Here is a 21,546-nt window from a genome sequence, read left to right as displayed (position 1 = left end):
TCAAATGATTCCATTTCTGGAGTTATTTAACCCTAAATAGAATGGGGTGGGGCGTTTGTTTGTTTGCCCTAGCACTCTCATTTTAAACACTATCATCGGTAAATTTTTTTACTTTTAATGAATAGAAATTTAAAAGTTTTTTGTACAATTTTTTAATGCAATAGAGTAAGGTACAGGGCGGTAAAAAGTCCTTGAAAAATATGTGTAGAAACATGTATCACATCTTTATATTTGTTTAAAATTTGGCCTTGAACAATTGGGCTAAGAACATGCATTTAACCCTATATCTATTCTCTAAGGCCCTTTTCTAGGGTGGGGGGGGGGCTTCTTGGGACGCCCCCCCCCCCAAGGCTATGCATAGATTTAGACCCCCAGGATTTAGATGAGCGGGGAAAACATAACTCTAATAATATAACCACCAAAAATTATAACGACCAAAAATATAAATACCAAACATGTAACCAGCCAAAAATATGAACAACCAAAAATATAGCTAGCAAAAAAATATAATCATTTTTTAACCAAAATGCAACCATTTATTTACCAAAATTATAACCATTTATTTCCAAAAATATAAACATTTTTTAACCAAATTTTTATCAAATATATAACCTTTTTTTATTAAAAATATACTCATTTTGTTAACAAAAATACAACCATTTTTAACCAAAAATAAAATTTTTTTTAACAAAAAATACAACTGTTTTTATCCAAAAATATGAAAGTTTTTAGGCAGAAATATAACCAATTTTTATCTCAAAATATAAACCCAGTCTTAACCAAAAATACAACCATTTTTAACCAAATATATAATCATTTTTAAACAAAAATACAACAATTTTTTATCCAAAACATACAAACATAACTTAAAAAATATAATTTTTTTTTACCAAAAATAAAAACATTATTAACTTGAAATTTAACCCATAAACGTTTTTCTAATGATGAAAATCAATTTTATTAATTTTTTAACAGTGATCCCTCTGATTTTTAACAGTGATCCCTCTGATTTTTAACTGTGATCCCTCTGATTTTTAACTGTGATCCCTCTGATTTTTTATTAAATAAAAGCCGTAAAGAGGTTGACACTTTAATAGACATGAGTGGGTATATTTAACTAAAAGAGAGTAGGAAGAAAGTCTTTGCATACATTGACCAGGCAGATAAAAAACTTATTTTTGGTCGAACATGGTTATATTTTTGGTCTGTTACGTTATGTTTTTGGTAGCTATATTTTTAGCCAAAAGTCATATATTTTTGGTCAAAACTGTGTATATTTTTGGTCAAAACTGTGTATATTTCTGGTCAAAAATGGTTATAATTTTAGTCAAAAATTCTCATTATTTTAACCAAAAAAAAACAATTTTTTTTATCGAAAATGACTATAACCAGTCATTATTTGTAATGAAAATTTTTCCTAATCAAGCTATATAAACTATTTAATTGTTCAAGGAAAGAGACTCGTGTCTAAGTCTGCTCTGCCATCAATTTTTAACATAATCAAAGCTGTAATGAACATTTTTGCAGACATGCCTACTCTATGAGAACTCATTAGGGATAGTCAAAACTAATTTTATTTTTATTCTATTTTAATCTGATTTTTTATGAACTTCCGAATCCCTCCGCCTTTTGAATTAATTTTGTATTAATCTTTTATCGTTAGCTTAAAAAATAAATTTTTTAATAATTTCGCCTTGAAATATTTTTATTTGACAAATGAATGTTCACTTCAACAAGTACCAGGACTGGACTCCTTATTATTGAGCGGAATAATTTATGGAATTTATAATACGATAATTCCTTCCACCATAAACTTTACAAATGGACTTTCTTATTTACTTACCGTCTAAAGGCTTCAGTTAGTCCAAATTGCAGTAGAACAAGATTTTTTTAGATTACTTTTTTGTTCTATAATCTCAATATTATCAGTTACTATTCAGATAAAAACATTTATAATTATTCAGATAAAAATATTTATAATAGTAGAATATTTTTCATTGACTTTATGTTTTTAGTTAATTTATGAAAATATTTCAATCACAAATTTTGCCCGTTCTGGATGCCTTACCGACCAAATTGTATTGTGAATTGTTTGTTTTTTTGAAAATGAAAATTGTACCAAACTAAAGCATTTTCTTTGATACAACCTTAGCAGAGCTGTTAGGTTTGGACTCTGTAGTAGAACTGAGCTAGCTTCAAACTAATATACTCGGGAGGACATAAAACTCAATATTTTCACCAGATGGTGATCAGTGGTGGGGGAGGGCGGAAGGGGGGTCTATTAATATTCTAATTATTCATGATATTTGCTTACTAATATTTGGATAATTTACTCATCTTACCGTTTATTTTTCAAAAAATTTTCTGCTTTTTATTGGCCGTTTTTAATCATGAAGAAAATATTAATTGTATTAAGGATTAACAGTTCTTGAAAAAATTGCACCCGATGCCAGAACTGGAGTAAGGTTTTCTTATGCGGTAAAATGTATACAGCTACTGTATATATTAAGAGTTAAGAAACGCGACCACGCTTTCACTAAAACAAATTCTCTTAAACTAATTATTTAAATTCAACCAAATACCGCCCGCATATTTACCCCCTGAAGATAGATATCATGAATGGTCTCCCATGATTCACTTCTGTACTGGGATGGTATTTTACATCCCTCTAGATAATTATGTAAATTAACATGTCGGCTCTGCAAACTTTTAATTAAAGAAATTGGGATTATTATTTTACTGGAAAAAGATTTACTATGGTAGACTTCTCAAAATTTGGGCATCTCAGTTCGGTCCTTTTTTTAAAACAAATCAAAAAACAGAAAACACAAAATTATTTAATTTATTCTTCAAATATTTTTTTTAGAAGAAGTAAACACCAACTTTATTATCAATTAACCCATTTTTTCAGTTCAATTAATATTGAAAATGAGATAGATCTTTGAACATTAACTTGAATATTTTTAATAAAGTTGCGTAATTAGATATTTCGAACTATAAATTAGATATTTCGAACTATAAATTAGATATTTCGAACTATAAATTAGATATTTCGAACTATAAATTAGATATTTCGAACTATAAATTCTGTTTGATCAAAATATCTAAGGTTGAACTATCAAAGGTTTAAACCCTTAGGTTGCAATCATATTTGGGTTAAAAAGTTTTAGCTTGTACGTGGCAAAGACTCAGTTCCTTTAAAGATTAATAAACGGATAATATAAAATTTTTAATAAAATTGTAATAAAACTTCTTTTTACAGGTTTTTTGAAATTATAATAATTTTAATTTGCATATCATTGAAGAAATTCCAATGGCACGTCACATTTAGTATTTTTGTTGAAAATAAAAATGAGTAGTTTCGCAAGAAAATTTTTTAGTTGTCTGTTTATTTTTTATCGTGTGGAGGGCACTGATGTACATACAAGATATTTTTGTTTCAGAAGTCTTTGAGACTCATGCCGTTTACGAAAAGTGTCTAAAATAATTGGGATTACAATTTATCGAATCCCTGATTTACTTGCAGAGTTATAGAGAGTTTTAAAAGCAGATAAAAACGGATATTATTATATATTTTTTAGACGCGGCTTAAATGGTTGGTTTCACTTAAAATTGTACTTAATGTTTCAAGATTTAAGCCGGCGCTCAATGAAACCGATTTTTGGCGGATTTGAGACTCGGCTCACATTCATTAAATTGGGACACTGGTTAGACTATCTCCAATTCAAAAATGCTCATTAATATTATATTACAAAGACAACATCTCAGTAACAGTTTTTAAACTAGTTTGCACGATATATTTCTAAAATATTCATAAGTATTAAGCATAAAAAAAATATACCGAGTGGAGGGAAGATTCAATCACACCCTAGAGAAATTATGTTAAGACGTTTCATAAAGGAATTGAGTCTTTGCCACAAATTCCGATTTTTTAATACCTATATCTCTACAACCAGATGATGTAAACCTCTGATATTTCAAACTTAAATTATTTTATCCATCAGAATTCACAGTCTGAAATATCTAAAAACTAGGACATTTGGTTGTAAAGATATAGGGAGTTTAACATCAGAGTTTGTGACAAAAACTCAATTCCGTATTGATTGATGCTCAGGACCCCCCCCCCCTTTACAATTCCATAGACGGTTGTTGACCTTTTAAACCCATTTCCTCGATAATTTGATAAATATGACTGAGTGAACAGAAGTGTGGTAATCGAAAGGATCTACGAACCACTGGGTGTATATATATGTTAACTATAGCTGGCTAAACGGCTGGACCGAATTAACTGAACTTTTTTGAGGAACTCACGGGTACCCTAGGGGTTAGATAGGCTTTTAAAAAAATTCGAAATCTAAATTTTTTTCTTCAAAATTCCAAGGGCTAGTAAGATAATATTATGAAGAAAAGATATTTAGGTAAGCAGACATTCGCGACAAAAACTAATCTCTGATTTTCTTTGCTGTATCGGTATAAACTCAGAAACCAAAAATGTGTTCAAAACGGTGGCGAACAATTGCATGAAAAGGAAAAATTGACATTTATTGTCGGCCGGTAAAACGGGGTTTCAAGTTGAGGTTTGCTAGTTTTACATGACAAAATCTGTATAACCTTAGAAACAAGGCCAGTCACTCAGACTAGAACCAGATAAAATGCAATTGCATTGATTGAAATAAAAAACTTTGATTTTATGTTGCTTGTTGAAAAACATTTTAATATTTATTTGTGGGAATAGAAACTGTAAATATTCTGAAGAACAGAAGTTATATTCATGTATTTATATATTTCTAGGTTATATTCTGTATAGTTTCTCTGTCCATATTGGTATTCCTTCCGATAATATATTTATGCCCCCACCCATCCTTACACATTCACACACACCCTCTCACTACCATTAGAAGCCTTTACCCAAATCAAGACTTATTTCTGAAGCCATCGAGACTTTAATCTAATCCCTCCCGTCCTGCCGAAATTCACAATTCACAAAGAAAAGTTGCTTACGTGAACAATTCCTTGGAACATTTAATTTAAAAAAGATTCATTATTCAAGAAATAAAAAGAGACATACCAGAAAAGAACACCAGAGTGAGGGATACCCCATCACAAAAAAGGGTTTAAATTGAAAGACAAAAAATGATAAAAGATACTCTCATTTTTGTCAAAATAAATTTTCTATTTCTATATTCTTTTCGAGGTTGCGTGAATAAAATATTGTGTAAAGGAATTGAGTTTTCGCCACAAAGTCTGATTTTCTAATCACTTTATCTTTGGAACCAAATTTTGGAGACCGTAGATATTTCAAACTATGAATTTTGTTAAATCAAATAATCTGAGTTTGAAATATCAAAGGTTTCCAACTTCGGGTTCTAAAGATATTGAGGTTTAAATATTTGATTTTGTTCCAAAGACTCAATTCCTTTGTACACATGTACTATTTTCACATCTAGAATGTATTGGTATTTGCAGAATTAAGACCATATGTAGAATCCAAAATAAAATACAAAATTCACGCATGTACACTATGTAAAATAAATACTTAAAAGTAATTGTTTTTTACAAACCCTAATAAACTACTTCATATTATACAAAATTAACCTGAGCCCGCGATTTAAAAGCTTCGGCTCGAGTCGTAATTTTTAAATCGCGAACTCTGAAGAATTTAATAAGGGAGAACATTTTTCTAGTAAATTTCAAAACTCTCATGTTTATTCTGTAAAAGCCTTTTTTTGGTTGTCAGTTTTAAAATTGTTAATAGCACTTTTCAAAAAAGCTCAAACGACAATTAACATAATTACGAAAAATTGACTTACATTGAATCCTAAACTTTCTGCCGCTTCAAGACTAGGGGATACATCAGGAATAGGAGAAAGTGCACCGTCAGCTGTTCCTGGTCGTCCTGGTATTATAAAGATAGTAGTTTTCTTAATTAGTGTAGGTTGGGGTGGAAAAGTGTGTGAAACTAGTAAGATCTCTGAAGTTAAGCTTTACACTAGCCGAAAAGTGGATTGGAGTGCACACTGGTACTCACAAGTTCGGGAAAAGAGACTTATGACTCACACAACTGACTATGAAAAAATAAAGGACGAAATCCTATCATTACTAGAGTCCGTAAAAGTAAATCCCTGTTTGAGCGGTTTCTGGAAATAAATCACAATGTTTAATATTCCTGGATTTGTGAAATAAATACTCCTGTTAGTTTCAAGTACAGGGCCGACTTTCAGGCAGCGAAAGCAAGTTGTACTGTATTCATTTAGACTTTTGACGACTGAACGGGAAATAAAACCAAATGTTACGTATGAATGGTCCCTTGTACTGAACCCAAATGTGCGAGGTCCCTTTTACTGAACCCCAATGTGCGAGGTCCCTTGTACTGAACCCCAATGTGCGAGGTCCCTTGTACTGAACCCCAATGTGCGAGGTCCCTGGAAGTTGGCCCTTAGTTGCAAAGTCCCTGGAAGTTATCGAGTTTGATGATAGTGAATCCTGTGTGGTCTCTGAAGATTGGATCTTCTAAAAGGAGTATCTTCTAATGCATTGGAAAGTCGATTTTTCATACAAAAACAAACAAAAAGTTGTACGAACCCTAATACTGAAACCAAATCATGAAAGAAAAAAATGAAAATGGATAATAAATTTGAGTGAAAATCAAAAACCAAGGTTAAAATAACTAGAAAGTTGGCTCTTCAAAGAAAAAGTAACATTAATTGCATGAGAAGCAAAACTGATTTGTTTGGACTGAATGATATTTTATATTTTGATATTCAAAATGTGCACGGCAAGCATGAAATTGAAAACAACAGTAAAAGAAACAAAATCCTCAAACTTGACATTTAAAGGGATTGAAATCGAATGCTGATTACCTATTAAACCAGGGAATCTAAATCGCCGTACATTAAAAAAATGTTTAAATGTCACGCGTATCAAAATTTTTGTGCTTTTGAGTTTGCGGTTTTCTGATCAAGATAAATATTAATGTTTAAATTGTAGATAGTTATATGTTAAAGGAACTGAGTTTTTGCAACAAACTCGGATTTTCTAATCCCAATTCAAAATCGGAGAGCTTTGATATTTCAAACTAAGAATTCTTTTAGATCACATAATGATAGTTTGAAATATTTAAGGTTTACACTATTAGGTTGCAATGATATATGTATTAGAAGCTCAGAATTTGTGGCAAAAACTCAGTTCCTTTTGAGCACTTGTGTGAGTGTCTGTCTGTGCAAACTATATACCTGGTTGTGAACTGGCTCCTCTGACAGGAGGACCCTGCTTACTACTGTGCTTACAGTCACTCTTCGTGTGTCTCTGTAATATCATTATTATTAATATTATTATTATTATTATTATTATTATTATTATTATTATTATTATTAATAATAATATTATTATATTTCTGTAGAATTATGAAGAGAGAGGATGAGACTAAAATCCTGCAGTTTATTACCAAAGTTCAAGCAGATATGAAAACAGAAGAACATGTAAAAATATTTTATCTTAAACGAAGAATCTTGTACTTAATGGAAAAGTTATTTATAAAAAATTTATTTTGATAAATTTTTGCAGAATGGGTGGGGGGCGGGATAATATTACAACACACATCGAAAAAAATATCTTTTTATTTTCAAATTAATTGATTTTTTAAAGAAATGTATGATAGTTACAAAATTGAGAATAAACTTCTACACCAAAAAAGTATGATTTTGACATTTTAAATCCAAATTAAAACTTTGCTTTCCAATTTGAATTGTCACTAATGAAAAGGGCACTGCACATTTTAGATATAAAGTAGAGCATAATAGTTTACACTTACATTCTGATTAATGAACAAGCTTTTAGTAAACAGTCTCTATCCCAGCAAGCTCTTACTTTCGAACCCAATTTGACCCATTTAAATATATATTTTGCTTATTCTCTTTTATACTTTTTTGTCGGCCGATGCGTTTTAAATAACTATGTATAAAATCAGACAACTCGATATATAAGATTTAAAACTACAGAAAAAAACTCAAATGTTCAAATCCTTATATCTTTGCAACCTGGGCTTCAAAGCTATAGGGAGTAGAAGAGCAAAGTTTGTGGCAAAACCTCATGATTCATTTCAGGGAAAACAACTCAAACTTCTCTTCTCTAATCCTATACCTTATGGTGTCAGTATTCTTCTCATTATAACAATAGGTCAGTTTCTTTATCATTATAACAATAGGTCAGTTTCTTTATCATTATAGCAATAGGTCAGTTTCTTTATCATTATAACAATAGGTCAGTTTCTTTATCATAATAACAATAGGTCAGTTTCTTTATCATTTCCACAATAGGTCAGTTTCTTTATCATTATTAAAATAGGTCATGTTTTATTTTTATAACAATCTAGGTCAGTTTCTTTATCATTATAGCATTAGGTCAGTTTCTTTATCATTATCACAATAGGTCAGTTTCTTTATCGTTAAAATAGGTGGGTTTCTTTATTGTTAAAATAATAGGTCAGTTTCTTTATCATTATAACAATAGGTCAGTTTCTTTATCGTTAAAACAATAGGTGAGTTTCTTTATTGTTAAAATAATAGGTCAGTTTCTTTATCATTATCACAATAGGTCAGCTTCTTTATCGATATATAACAATCTGGGGTCTCATTGGCCGTTGGGAGGGTAAATAAATAGTAAATAAAATTATTATGATTCCTACCAAGACTCATATACTCATTTAAAGCATGGTAAAGCCTAATTTATTAGCAAAACTTTTTTTTAAACTTGCATCTAACTATAATATAATAGTCCAATGAAATCATATTTGCAGCCATATGTCGTAAGCTGTTGATATTTCAAACTTTGGCTGTCTAATTTAGCAGAATTCTTTGTTCCAAAAGTTATATTAGATTGAAAACATAGGATTTGTTTAACTTCCGGCCTTATTTAGAAATTTAAGAAAATATTCTTCAAAATATAATAATTTAATTTAATTTTAGGTCTTCCGTTTGATTTGCCTGTAGTGGCTGTGTCTGGGTGTATTCTAATGACAATTTTCTTTCTATGCAAGGTAATCCCTGCCAACTGCAAGGTAATCCCTGCCAACTGCAAGGTAATCCCTGCCAACTGCAAGGTAATCCCTGCCAACTGCAAGGTAACCCCTGGCAACTGCAAGATGTGCACGCAAAAATAGAGGAGCATTTTATTATTATTTCTTTGAAACTTTGGTTAAAAAACAGGCGCGTTGTAATTTTAAATCTAAATGACTCAATTCCTTAACTTTTTTCATTCTTGAAAGAAAACTCCCAAAAGTATATAAAACTCTGTGATGATAACTCTATATTATAATCTTTGTTTAGGTCCAGTTTCAAAAATTCTGGAAAGAAATGAGCATCATTTTTTCCAGCAATGGAGAAGATTTAACAAACTTAAGGAAAACATTTTTTAAACCTTTATTTTATTTTTTCCCGTCTGAGAAAGAATTAAAGTAATCAGAAGATTTAACAATCGTCTGTAATCTTTGAAAAAATTTGCGTCATTCCTTAGTCAACCTAATATCCTAAATTTAATTTTGAACGAACACAAAAAGGCAGACCACATTTTGGAAATGGCAGGACTAGGAGTATTTTGTAATTGTATAATCATACTTATATATTCTGTTGAGAAATTATTACCGCAAACTATTTTGAAGACTAAAGACGATCTTTAATTAATCATTGTCAATAAATTCCGCTTCTTTGTCAACATCAATGTACTTTATTCAAAAGACAACAAAATTTTATTGTAATAGTTTTTAAGTTAAAAAGTGTTATTTCTGCAGCAAGTTCTATCTGGAAAATGAAAAGAAAAGATTATTTTTGATTGCAGAATATAATAATCACGTGATTGGAACAATTGCTGTTAGGTAATCTATACTTGTAGTAAATGCAGTACTCTTAAAACTTCGTCCCGAATTGTATCAGTCCAGGTACAACCCGTCCGCTATCAAAGTCAACCATAACACAATCCACCAGGCTACAATCCCGTGAACTATCAATGCCACTACCATTGGGCGCGATCTTGGTAGCTATTAAACAAGCTATTAATCAGGCTCCAAATGCCACACAGGGATGTAATAAATATCCATTTGTAATAAGTATCATGTAATATGATATTCTGTAAATTTGCAGTACGTTGTACATTATTAATCATCATTGTTTGCACTTAAAAACCTATTTATTCATTTGAGCTGCGTTCTACATGAATACATATCATGATTAGCTTAATCATGTGATATATAACATATATTTTAAATTGCGACTATTTCTAGCTGTGCTATAATATGTAACATGATTTGCCTAAATAGATAACGTCGTAGGAATTGAAAGTACGTCTATCAATTAAACTTGTAACCTATAAACCTTTAATACAAATTAGTCAGAATCATAACTCTGCTTTGATTACAGTGTAGTAATTGTAACCCTCGTTGAGTATTCAGGATGAGATCTCAAAAGAGCCTGAGAAATAGCTTGTTTGATAGAAAGCTACACTTGTGTCCCTGTGTGGCATTTAGAGCTTGGTTAATAGCTTGTTTGATGTAAAGCTATGCTTGTGTTCTGTGTTGCATTTAGACCCTTTGTAATAGCTTGTTTGATAGAAAGCTACGCTTGTGTTTTGTGTGGCATTTAGAGCCTGGGTAATAGCTTGTTTGATAGAAAGCTACACTTGTGTCCCTGTGTGGTATTTAGAGCCTGGTTAATAGCTTGTTTGATAGAAAGCTACACTTGTGTCCCTGTGTGGTATTTAGAGCCTGGGTAATAGCTTGTTTGATAGAAAGCTACGCTTGTGTCCCTGTTTGGTAATCTGATTTTTGTACATAATTCACCGCTTCTGTGTTTATATCTCCCGACTTTGTTTCCGCTCTAGGTGTTTGTTCCTCTGTGTTTATATTCAGTATATTTATCATCGTGTAGTGTTCTTGCTCGTGGTGCTTCTCCTGATCTTGATTCTTCTTCTCTTGGTCTTGATGCTTCTCTAGATTTAATATCTTATTTTCATCCATCTTGAAGCTTTCATGAATAAATTCCTTCATACTTGCTTCTGTGGTATAATCCGATTCTCATACATAATTCATCAAATCTTTTAAAATTGTTATCGACATCTTTGTATTTCTTCAAGCATACGGCGTGTATTGACTGATGACTTATTATTTTCCTCCTGAAATACTAGTTCTAGACCTGACTCTGGTTCCTTTGGTAACATGGATACCAGTCTTCTTTCTTCAACTTCCTGTGGATGATTTACTTTCCTTTTCTGAACCAGGCTCTTTCACTTCCCGCGGAATGATATTTATCGTGCTAAAATTAACTTCTTGTTTTAATCCTTTTGACCCGCTCTGTCTCACTTCTTGTAATGCTAGAAACTTATCAATACTCAGTGATGCTTCAATTCTTTCCTTATCTTCATTACTCAACAACCTATCTATATAAACTTGATCTTCTCTTCTCTCAACCAGAGCTTTTTCTTCATCGCTCAACATGTTTTCAACTCTGTCCAACCAATCTACAGTTAAACCCTAAATAAGCCTTACATCGAAAGAACTCATCAAATGTTGTTTTATTCACTTACTGATAATGGAATGTTGCAGATATTTAGTTTTTCAGTTAAATGATTATCTGAAGCTCTGTAAAACTGTTCCGGCATATTTATGGCTATTTATTTGTTTTCGCAAGTACTATAACATTTACAAAAAATAGTATAAAACCCATTGAAGAATTGTCAAGACGACATTTGATACATTCTTTCGATGTGTGGTTTATTAAGGTTTAACTGTAGATAGTCTAGGTCCTTTTTTCTTTTAATCCTGGCTTTCTCTTCTTTTTCCTTTTCTGAATATACTAGACATTTTTCTTCATCTTCTTCATCGTCTTCTTATGGACAATAAATGGACAATAAATACTTGGAATGATCTCTTCCTGATACATCATTAAATTATCGGAAATGTTTCTAAAATCAGAATAATTCTTATCAGTTCTTGTGCGGGTTTATGCTGTCTAAAAACTGTTGGTACGTGTAGCTTCTAACTTCTATTTGTCCTGCGATATCTTGTGTTCTATAGAATCAGGATAGGGCAGATAATCACTTTAAGGTTTTTACAATATTTTATTTAGAGAGACAGAAAGAGAAGGTACAGGAAAACTTTGGAGAATGTTTGTGGATCCATCCTGTAGAAGGTAATTTAAAGAGATTGGGGATCCATCCTGTAGAAGGTAATTTAAAGGGATTGTGGATCCATCCTGTAGAAGGTAATTTAAAGGGATTGGGGATCCATGGTGTAGATGGTAATTTAAAGGGATTGTGAATCCATCCTGTTGCATTTAATTTAAAGAGATTGTGAATCCATCCTGTATAAAGTAATTTAAAGGGATTGTGGATCCATCCTGTAGATGGTAATTTAAAGGGATTGGGGATCCATCCTGTAGAAGATAATTTAAAGGGATTGGGGATCCATGGTGTAGAAGGTAATTTAAAGGGATTGGGGATCCATCCTGTAGAAGGTAATTAAAAGGGATTGGGGATCCATCGTGTAGAAGGTAATTTAAAGGGATTGGGGATCCATGGTGTAGAAGGTAATTTAAAGGGATTGTGGATCCATCTTGTAGAAGGTAATTTAAAGGGATTGGGGATCCATCTTGTAGGAGGTAATTTAGAGGGATTGGGGATCCATTGTGTAGAAGGTAATTTAAAGGGATTGGGGATCCATCTTGTAGGAGGTAATTTAAAGGGATTGGGGATCCATCTTGTAGAAGGTAATTTAGAGGGATTGGGGATCCATTGTGTAGAAGGTAATTTAAAGGGATTGGGGATCCATCCTTTAGAAGGTAATTTAAAGGGATTGTGGATCCATCCTGTAGATGGTAATTTAAAGGGATTGTGAATCCATCCTGTTGCATTTAATTTAAAGAGATTGTGAATACATCCTGTATAAGGTAATTTAAAGGGATTTGGAAGCCATCCTGTAGAAGGCAATTTAAAGGGATTGTGAATCCATCCTGTGAACGGTAGTTTAAAGGGATTGGGGATCCATCCTGTAGAAGGTAATTAAACGGGATTGATAATTCATCCTATAGAAGGTTGAAGGTTATTTAAAATGTTAAGTGCACATTTTTAAAGTTTTAACTATTACAATCATAGGTTAATAACAATACAGTAGAACATTAGATGTCTTCTTTTCAAGATTTAGGTTTTTTTGTATACATTAACCCTGTGGCAGAAGCTCAAAAGAGTTATGCCCATGCCGCGTTGAAAGACAGAAGGAGAGTATGCGCGTTACTCCTTTTGGGCTTCTGCCTCAGGGTTACTGTGAACGAAAAACCTTAAATCTTAAATAGACAACATATAGTGTTCTTTCTGTATTGTTATTAATCAATGATTACAATATACTTAACAGAGCCACGTTCTTGAAAAAGACGAATTTAAATCAACATTTTGACGGTTTTTATTTTTCAATCATAAATAGAAATCTTTCTGTCCAAATTACTTTTTGAGGTAAAACTTAATAATTTTTAATTTGCTTCTACATGCAGGATGGGAATTGGTTCTAAACTAATGAAGGAATTATTTTGTGCAGTTCAACACTTGGAATATTCATCACTAGAGGTACACCGTATACAAGGTTTCCAACTAAACATATCAGTTGAAAGATAATTTAAAGATTTTCTTTAATCTTTGATACAGCTGAGAACCATAAAACTCTAGAATAGGAAGACGACTTTCAATACGATTCAATAAGTTGCTAGGATATCTATTTGCTTTGTATCAACATCTTCATTGTTGCGTTAATGTCGTCTCCCTTTTCCAAAGTATTTTTGTTCACTAAACATAACATGTGAGAGACAAATTAAAGATTTCCGTTATCTTTGATACAGCTGAGAAACATAAAACTCTAAATTAGAAAGACGGCTTTCAGACTTAAATTATGACTGTAAATAATCCAAATAACACGAGCTACGGCAATCGTGCAGTGTAAAAAGACCCATTTCATTTAAAATAAGGATTTAATAAGTTGCTAGTAAAACTATCTACTTTGTAACAACATTAAATACACTTAATTAATGTTTTAATGTCGTCTTCCTATATTCCAGAGTTTTCTGTTTCTCACTGTGACTGTACACTTTGTTATTTAATACAGGGTGTCCCACCATGACAGTTGGTTTTGAATGTCTTCTTCCACATTCTGTATTAGATATTACAGACTTTTTGCAGTTTATTTCTTTAAAAAATGTTTAACATACACATTTTACTGTGAAATCAATATTACTATAATATAACTATCATATAAAAAAGTTATTAGTCTCTTTAGTTTCAAGCAACTTATCAAACTATGGACGAAGACATTTTAAACTTTTCACCAACTGCCATGTTCCCTGGGACACCCTGTAGCTATCAAAATCAATGACGACCTTCACCTCTTAACTGTCATAAAATAATTTTTACTTTTTATGGTGTGTCTCTTAGAGAGTTAAAACATCACAATTTATTATGTTCCTCTCTGTAGAAAATATTAAACTACACAACTAATTATGTTCCTCTCTGTAGAAAATATTAAACTACACAACTAATTATGTTCCTCTCTGTAGAAAATATTAAACTACACAACTAATTATGTTCCTCTCTGTAGAAAATATTAAACTACACAACTAATTATGTTCCTCTCTGTAGAAAATATTAAACTACACAACTAATTATGTTCCTCTCTGTAGAAAATATTAAACTACACAACTAATTATGTTCCTCTCTGTGGAAAATATTAAACTACACAACTAATTATGAAGTCTTGCAAACATTTAAAACTTCATATAAACGACGACATTACATCAGAATAAAACTGTATTTATTTTGAAATTTTCTGTGTTAATTTATGACCGACCTTTTAACAATCTTCTAGAAGGAATAAACATTTCAATACAGTTGGACCCTATACAACTGTAGAAGTGGGAGACGACTTTTAGACTCGTCTTGTGCACACAGCACCATCTCCCTTTTTATTTTATTTTCTAGCTCAAACAATATTTGCTTTATAACAAAAACAACATCACATCTACATCAGGTCCATAATTTAATGAGTTCCACTGAAGCTCCGACTTCCATTTGGAAGTTTTAAAAGTTTTCCCTTTACTTTAACTGAAGATTATTGGAAATATAATCAATGGAAGTGATTTTATCATGGTTTTGTTATCTAAAAATTAAAAATTTGAAGCTCAGGGTTTTCGTAGGAACTATAGTAGCGAAAAATGACCGGTAATTTGTTTTACATTATATAACAGATTATAAATTGTTATTGTAAAACGTTGAAAGAACTCTATATTTATTATGTTTAGTTAAGAACCCATGAAACTAACACTATGGCAATTGAATTTTACTCCAGGTAAAATATTTAATTTAGATTTTGTTGCAACATAATGTATACTTGTTTTACATGAAAGGGACTGCTACCATAATTCATGCAAGGATGGCAATTTGCCCGAATCACAACGGTACCCTTGAAATTTTTATATAATCAAGTATTAACTAAATTAGTCATAATTCAACTCATAAAAACCCCGAATAACTACAATATTATTCACATCATTGATCAGATAAAGGTTTCAAGGGTACCGTTGTGAATCGATAAATGCCATATTTACATGGATTCACTTAAGAGTACGCTTTCAGTCTCTTCCAGAATGAGACTTCAGAGACGTCTTTAGTTTCCGTCTTTGTTCTCATGTTCAAAGATGGTGTATCTTTCGACCTACGCAAATCCGCTATACTTCACTTCTGACCTACGACAAATCCGCTATACTACACATCCGACCTACTAGCACGTGGTCTTACAGCTGCTAGGTGGACTTGTAGCCACAGCGCCCAGCCCCCTAGCCTGTCCTAGACACAGCGCTCGGTCCAGAAGCTGTCCTAACATAACTTAATCCTCACATAATACAAAATATAAACAGCTGGCACGTAGGTCCGATATTGCAGTAGCTCGGAAAATTAGTAGGTCATAAGCTGTTTTATTTTCGTTTTTTTTTAGACAGTATACAGTGAGAACCGAAAAACTGTGGAATAGGAAAACGATGTAAATTAGATGTTGTTAGTGTTACAAAGCAAATAGATTCGACTAGAAACTCATGAATTAACTTGTTAAGTTAAGTGGGTCTGTTTACACTACACACTGTGTTTCATGTTCATTAGACTATTAGTTATCAGTCTAAAAGTTGGCTTCCTACTCCCGAGTTTTCTGGGTCTCACTGCATACAAGAAAAACACCAAATGAAATATATAAGTAGTTGGTTTAACTGAGAAGTGATGATTCTGATCGGCATTAACGGACTTTAAGCGACATTTCATTTAAAGAGAGGCATACATATTTCACATCAGTACCCTTTAACGGATCAAGAATGATGAACTGTTAATAATATTTGTTTAACGAATTTTAAGATTTTCTTTCAAACTTTAAAAAAAAATTCCTCAATTAAATCAAATACATTAAGGTATTGATATTTGTTGTGAATCATGGAATAAATGGAATACTTGAAAACTACAAATATAACTGTTTCTTGGTTTCTGCATTTAAACGATTATTTTGAAGGTTTACTAAATGTTTAAGCACATAAATGACCTAAAGGAACCATGAGACAAGACAACAGACTAAACAAGTTCCGTACAATAGTCTCGAAGTCTCATCCTTAGTTGATAAAACCCTGTGTATTAGGCATGGGTTTAGAGAGAGGAAGAAGACAGTATTTGCTGAAGTTTTCCCCTGTAAGCTCCACGCCATTTTGTTCCAGAAACAGCTAAAACAAGTGGAAACTGGTTTTTGAGGATAGTGGACGCCATTCTGAAATTTTCATGTTTTGTGATTTTGTCAAACAATATCCGTAAATGTTCATATTAAAAATTTCATTAAGTTATGCTTGAAATAAAAATTGATTGACTTGAATATATGTTGTAGAAGTTGTAAAGCAAGTCAAGCTCATAAAAGCATTACTGCTTTAAAACTCTTTCAGCAGCCTGACAAAAAAAAGCTATAAATATATCATTTAAACACTTTCACAAGATCATCTTAAAAAGAGTAACAAGTTAGATTCACAACGTCACAACGTTTACATAATAAGATCTAAGTTTATTTGCTTGTTTATTTAATTGTTATATATCCACTGAAAATATCAAATTTCACACATACAAGCAGAAAAACGAAGTTCTCTTACGAATTTCTGAGGTTTCTAGGTTAACATTGGGAAATTGCATGACATTCTTAAATGTCGAGTCATTGAAAATACGTCTTGAGTACTAAAACATAAAATTGCTCTTACAGTCCCATTACTAAAAACTAGTTCAGTTTCCAAAAAAAAAAATACGAAAAAATTTATTATTGGTTTATTGAGATTTAAAAACATTGGTCGTTACAGGACAGTGCCGTGTCACCTTAAAAGGGCGATACTGCAAATTTTCAATAAAAAATGCCTAATAGGGAATTACAATATTTAAATGGTTTTACATGAGATCCTCAAAATGCAATTTACAAGGAAATGACGATTTGTACAAAGTCCAAATCATCAATGTCTAAATGTACAGATATTCACCAGTATATTGTTTGAATATACCTCTACTACTCTATCGTAATCGTAAACAAACAAAATCAGCATTCAATAATCAAGGCTGGGTCAAATATCGATATCTTCAACTTATTTACAGTGTACTGCGCCTGATCAACACTCGCAGAAAATCCACAAAAAAGTTCGAAAATCTGGGAAAATTGCAGACTTCCAAAAATACGGGAAAGTTTTGTCGACTCTAGGAAGTGTCCGAACATGACAAAAAAATAATAATATAGTCTCTGGATCACAAAAGAAGGTGAAAGATTGTAAATATTAGGTTTCAGGGGAGATCCTGACGGCAAGAATCCGTCCGAATTATTGAGAGAATGTTAGGCCTAATTCTACCCCTGAACCTGCTATTAACTGAATATTTACTACTCTTCAGAATCATCTTTCTTCACCAATGTTTCACTTTCTTTATCAGATTTATCTTCTTCCTTCTCTTCAACCTTCTCGGGAGATTCCTCTGCCTTCTCCTCTTCTTTCTCTTCTTCCGTCTCTACCTTCTCAATCTTCTCTTCAGCAACGGGAACGGGTATGCTCTCTTCTGCGGCAGGGACTGCTGAAATACAATTATATTTCTTAATTGGTCCGATACTTAACTTTGGGACATCAACATGCTTACATTTAAAGTTGGGAGAAGGGAAAGTGGGGAGCAAGGTAAGACAGGTAAATAGCAGTGCTTGGGATTTATTTCATTTTGATGCGGATCCGGATCCTAGGTCCGCACTGGAAAATAATGGATCCGGATCCGGATCCAGGTCATTTCTTTAATATTTACTGAATTTTTTAAACAAAAAATAATTTTCAAATATTTAGTTTTATTTTTTCGCTTGTTTTTATCCTAAAACTTTATGAACCATTCAGAAATGAGAAAATTTTATAATCTCTCTTTTTTCAAAAGTTCAGATTTGGGATTAAGTTTAATTTTTTTTGTTGCAGATTTTGGTTGATATTTTACCCCGTGGATCCAGATCCGTGGATCCGCAAATTTTTTTTTTTTTTTGCGGATCTGGATCCAGGAAGCCAAAACCTTGCGGATCCTAAGCACCAGTAAATAGATTCCAAAAATCTCATCCAGGGAGTAAACATTTGGATCAAGAAAATGGGGAGAATTTTAGATTTAAGAAATAAAGGAAAATCTTGTCACCCTGTAGGAAATTTACTACATAAATTGTGAAAATTTGCTTCATAAAACTCATTAAGTGAAAAAATGTCCTATTTTCTTGTCAATACATGCCCGTTTACACGCGATTTTTCAAGGTGTGGGGGGGGGGGCGATGCCCAAAAATTTTTGTTTTACCTGGGGGAGCTTCTGTGGGTGGTGCAGGGGCGTCTTCCACCTTCTCTGTGCTGCTCTCTTCAGGCTTGCTGCTGCTTTCAGTCTCAGTCTCCTTAGGCGAACTCTCCTCAGCCTTCTCTTCTACCTTATCTTCCTTAGTTTCCTCCTTCTCTCCTTCCTCAACCTTCTCCTCCTTTGCAGCAGCATCTTTTGCAGCTTTCTTCCTGAGAAAACTGAAGCTTTTCTTGAAAGAAAGCTTTTTCCTGATATTGGTGGCTCGGGAATCTTTCTTTTTCTCTTCCTTGTTCTCATCTTCGGTCTCCTTGGAGTCACCTTCTCCCTTCTCCCCCTCCTCTCCTTCCTTCACTTCCTCCTTCTCCTTCTCCTCCTTGACCTCCTCAACCTCCTTCTTCAGATCCTCAATAGAATCCTCAACCTTAATTAAATACTTGATGGAAATAATGCCGAAGTTGTTGTAAAGTAAGACACGTGTGACATTTGAGCTTTTCCGGAAACAATTAGTAAGAACTAAATAAAAATTAAATTGACCACTTTTAACACTAGAAAGACATTTTGAATATTTATATCAAGAAAAAAACTTTGCTGCTGCTTTGCAAGAGGTGAGCCCCCATGAGGGAGGGAACCCCCACGCGCCATGAGCCTCCGCCATGCAGGCCACAATCTCCCAGGTTTGCCAGGCAGACCGAGTCTCCGCTATGCAGACAAGAACCTCCACCATACAGCACAGTTTCCTTTTAAATCTTGGATTTTACATGTAATAAAGAATTTTTTTAAATTTTTATCAACATGGCAGATGAATTTTACTTTGGATTAATGTTGTTTATTGATTGTCATGATTTGTAACTAATATTGACTCATGTTGTTATAAGATTAAGGTTTTACAATTTAACATTTTTCATGCAGTAAATAGGCTATTTGGAAATTCATTTCTAATTGAACTTAATTTATTTTGTTGAATCTTGGATGCATGAAATACCTTTTTTGGAAGATTTAGTTAGATTTAGATTATTTGTTAATGTAAAATTTTTGATTAGCTTAATCTGATAAAATTTCAAAAAAAGGTATTGCTTAAATCAAAGATTAAAAAATATCAAAAAATTATTTTCAGAGTTTATTCTCAAAATATTTCCTTTGTACGTAAAAAATGTTTCAAGTTTAATAAACCATTATACTAGCCATGATTCATCCACTATTTATAATTAATTATTAATACTTTAATAAGCTTTTTAATTTTTTTTTAAATACTACATTTCATATGAAAAGGAAGCTGTACTGTATAGCGGAGGCTAGTTTACTTCATAGCGAAGGCACTTACTGCATGGCGGAGGCTTGGTCTGCCTAGCAAATCTAGGAGGCACGTGTCTGTACAACGGAGGCTCATGGCGTCCGAGGGTTCCTTCCCTTCCCCCCATAGCCTGCCCCACCCCCTTAATACGCTTCTCGTACCTCGTTATCGTTTACATATTAATATGTATATCATATAAAACCACGCAACCTCTTACAAATTGAAAATTCATTTATTTTCGTATTTACAACATTGCCCTCATTGCACTGGGGAAAATAGGATATAAAAAGGGGGAATTTTTCAAGAAAATGAACACCCCTGATGGACCCTTTGAGATGGGAGATGAAATCAACATCATTTAGATAGTTTAAACAATACCTTTGTGTCTCCATTAGAAATTTTCTCCTCCTTCAACTCAACAATCTTTTCCTCCTAAAGTATATAAATATATAAATATATAAATATACTACTAGCTTTAAAACCCAGCGTTTCCCAGGGTACTCATAGTTACTCTTACAGTTTAACCAAAGCAAATAACATCTCCGTGGCTCTCCCGAGTAACCCAATCAAAATTTGAGGCAAATCGGTTAAGGGGTTCATAATTTATGATCGAGCATAACACAGACAACAGATCACAAATTTACATAACACCGCTTATCAGAAACTTTTATAATGGTAAACTTTTAACAAAATTTTAACGTCTTACTTTATCCAATGTCCATATTTATCCAATCAAAGGGGCTTTGACAGGATAAAATTAAATTTTTATTTATAAAATTAAATTTGGATTTAAAGGAAAAAAAGTCTATAAAAACTTATTACTTAGTTATGGAGAAAATCATAGATTTTGCCTCAAATATTTTAACAGTACACACTGTCAGGATTACAACAGAATATTATTTATTCAATCAATTATAAAAATGTTATTTTACAGCAGTATGTAATATACATTATCTGTTAACATGTTAACAAGGGGTTAAGGTTATTGATTAATCGATATTCAAGTATTTGTGAGGCATGATATCGTGCACAAATAAATTAACATGCAGACGTTAGTTCAAACGACTCTCCATTTAAAAATTTAACCGCCAAATTCACAATGGTACCCTGCTTAAATTCTCATTCTTTGTTGAACATTGAACCCAATGTTAGTTGGAACCAACCATATTTGAGCTGCGTCTCAAATTTAAGCCGCGGCTCAAATTCTTAAAATTCTGCCTAAGATTGAATAAATACGCAAGAAACAGCAGTTTCATAGAAATAACATTAATATATCTTGTTACTAGGCCGAAAGTTATAAGGTTGTGATTTATATCTGCAATTTTGGTATTACAATACAACCAAAATATACGGTTAATCAGAGGAATTTGTTTTGA

At 32.4% G+C, this 21,546-nt stretch overlaps 3 protein-coding genes across 4 annotated transcripts in view; 1 reads left to right on the top strand and 2 right to left on the bottom strand.

Annotated features, from left to right (window-relative positions):
- LOC111709955 (mediator of RNA polymerase II transcription subunit 25) overlaps positions 1–7,317 on the bottom strand; it is a 31,446-nt gene extending 24,129 nt beyond the window's left edge. The window contains exons 1-2 of the mRNA XM_023483937.1: positions 7,233–7,317; positions 5,811–5,896 (exon numbers count right to left, since the gene is read on the bottom strand). Of these exons, the coding sequence (XP_023339705.1) occupies positions 5,811–5,896; positions 7,233–7,317 (171 nt within the window). The remainder of the gene's footprint in view (positions 1–5,810; positions 5,897–7,232) is intronic.
- Positions 7,318–7,403: 86 nt separating this feature from the next.
- LOC111709957 (uncharacterized) lies at positions 7,404–16,924 on the top strand. The gene is made up of 9 exons (XM_023483941.1): positions 7,404–7,478; positions 8,103–8,175; positions 8,964–9,034; positions 9,324–9,397; positions 9,785–9,868; positions 12,114–12,176; positions 13,530–13,602; positions 15,324–15,370; positions 16,697–16,924. The coding sequence occupies exons 1-9, from the start codon at positions 7,404–7,406 to the stop codon at positions 16,803–16,805; spliced, it is 669 nt and encodes a 222-aa protein (XP_023339709.1). The 3' UTR covers positions 16,806–16,924.
- A 419-nt stretch (positions 16,925–17,343) lies between these two features.
- LOC111709956 (DNA ligase 1) lies at positions 17,344–20,602 on the bottom strand (the record flags this gene model as incomplete). 2 transcript variants are annotated; one of them, XM_023483938.1, is given in 3 exon segments in its annotated part: positions 17,344–18,144; positions 18,886–19,300; positions 20,549–20,602. In XM_023483938.1, coding segments are annotated over 3 exon segments (657 nt in total), but the record flags the coding sequence as incomplete, so codon positions are not given.
- Positions 20,603–21,546: the final 944 nt, after the last annotated feature.

This window comes from Eurytemora carolleeae, unplaced genomic scaffold (genome assembly GCF_000591075.1).
Source record: "Eurytemora carolleeae unplaced genomic scaffold, Eaff_2.0 scaffold897, whole genome shotgun sequence".
In the NCBI taxonomy this organism is placed as follows: domain Eukaryota; kingdom Metazoa; phylum Arthropoda; class Copepoda; order Calanoida; family Temoridae; genus Eurytemora; species Eurytemora carolleeae.
Note: the sequence above shows the minus strand (reverse complement) of the source record. Positions and strands in the feature narration are given on the sequence as shown.

Bases quoted from the DNA above. Each gene is read 5' to 3' on its own strand.
- LOC111709957 (XM_023483941.1), top strand. From the start codon at position 7,404: ATGAAGAGAGAGGATGAGACTAAAATCCTGCAGTTTATTACCAAAGTT. The intron at 9,398-9,784 runs GAAAACATTTTT...TTATTTCTGCAG, and splicing joins GAAGATTTAACAAACTTAAG to CAAGTTCTATCTGGAAAATG. The intron at 9,869-12,113 runs GTAATCTATACT...TATTTTATTTAG, and splicing joins ATTGGAACAATTGCTGTTAG to AGAGACAGAAAGAGAAGGTA.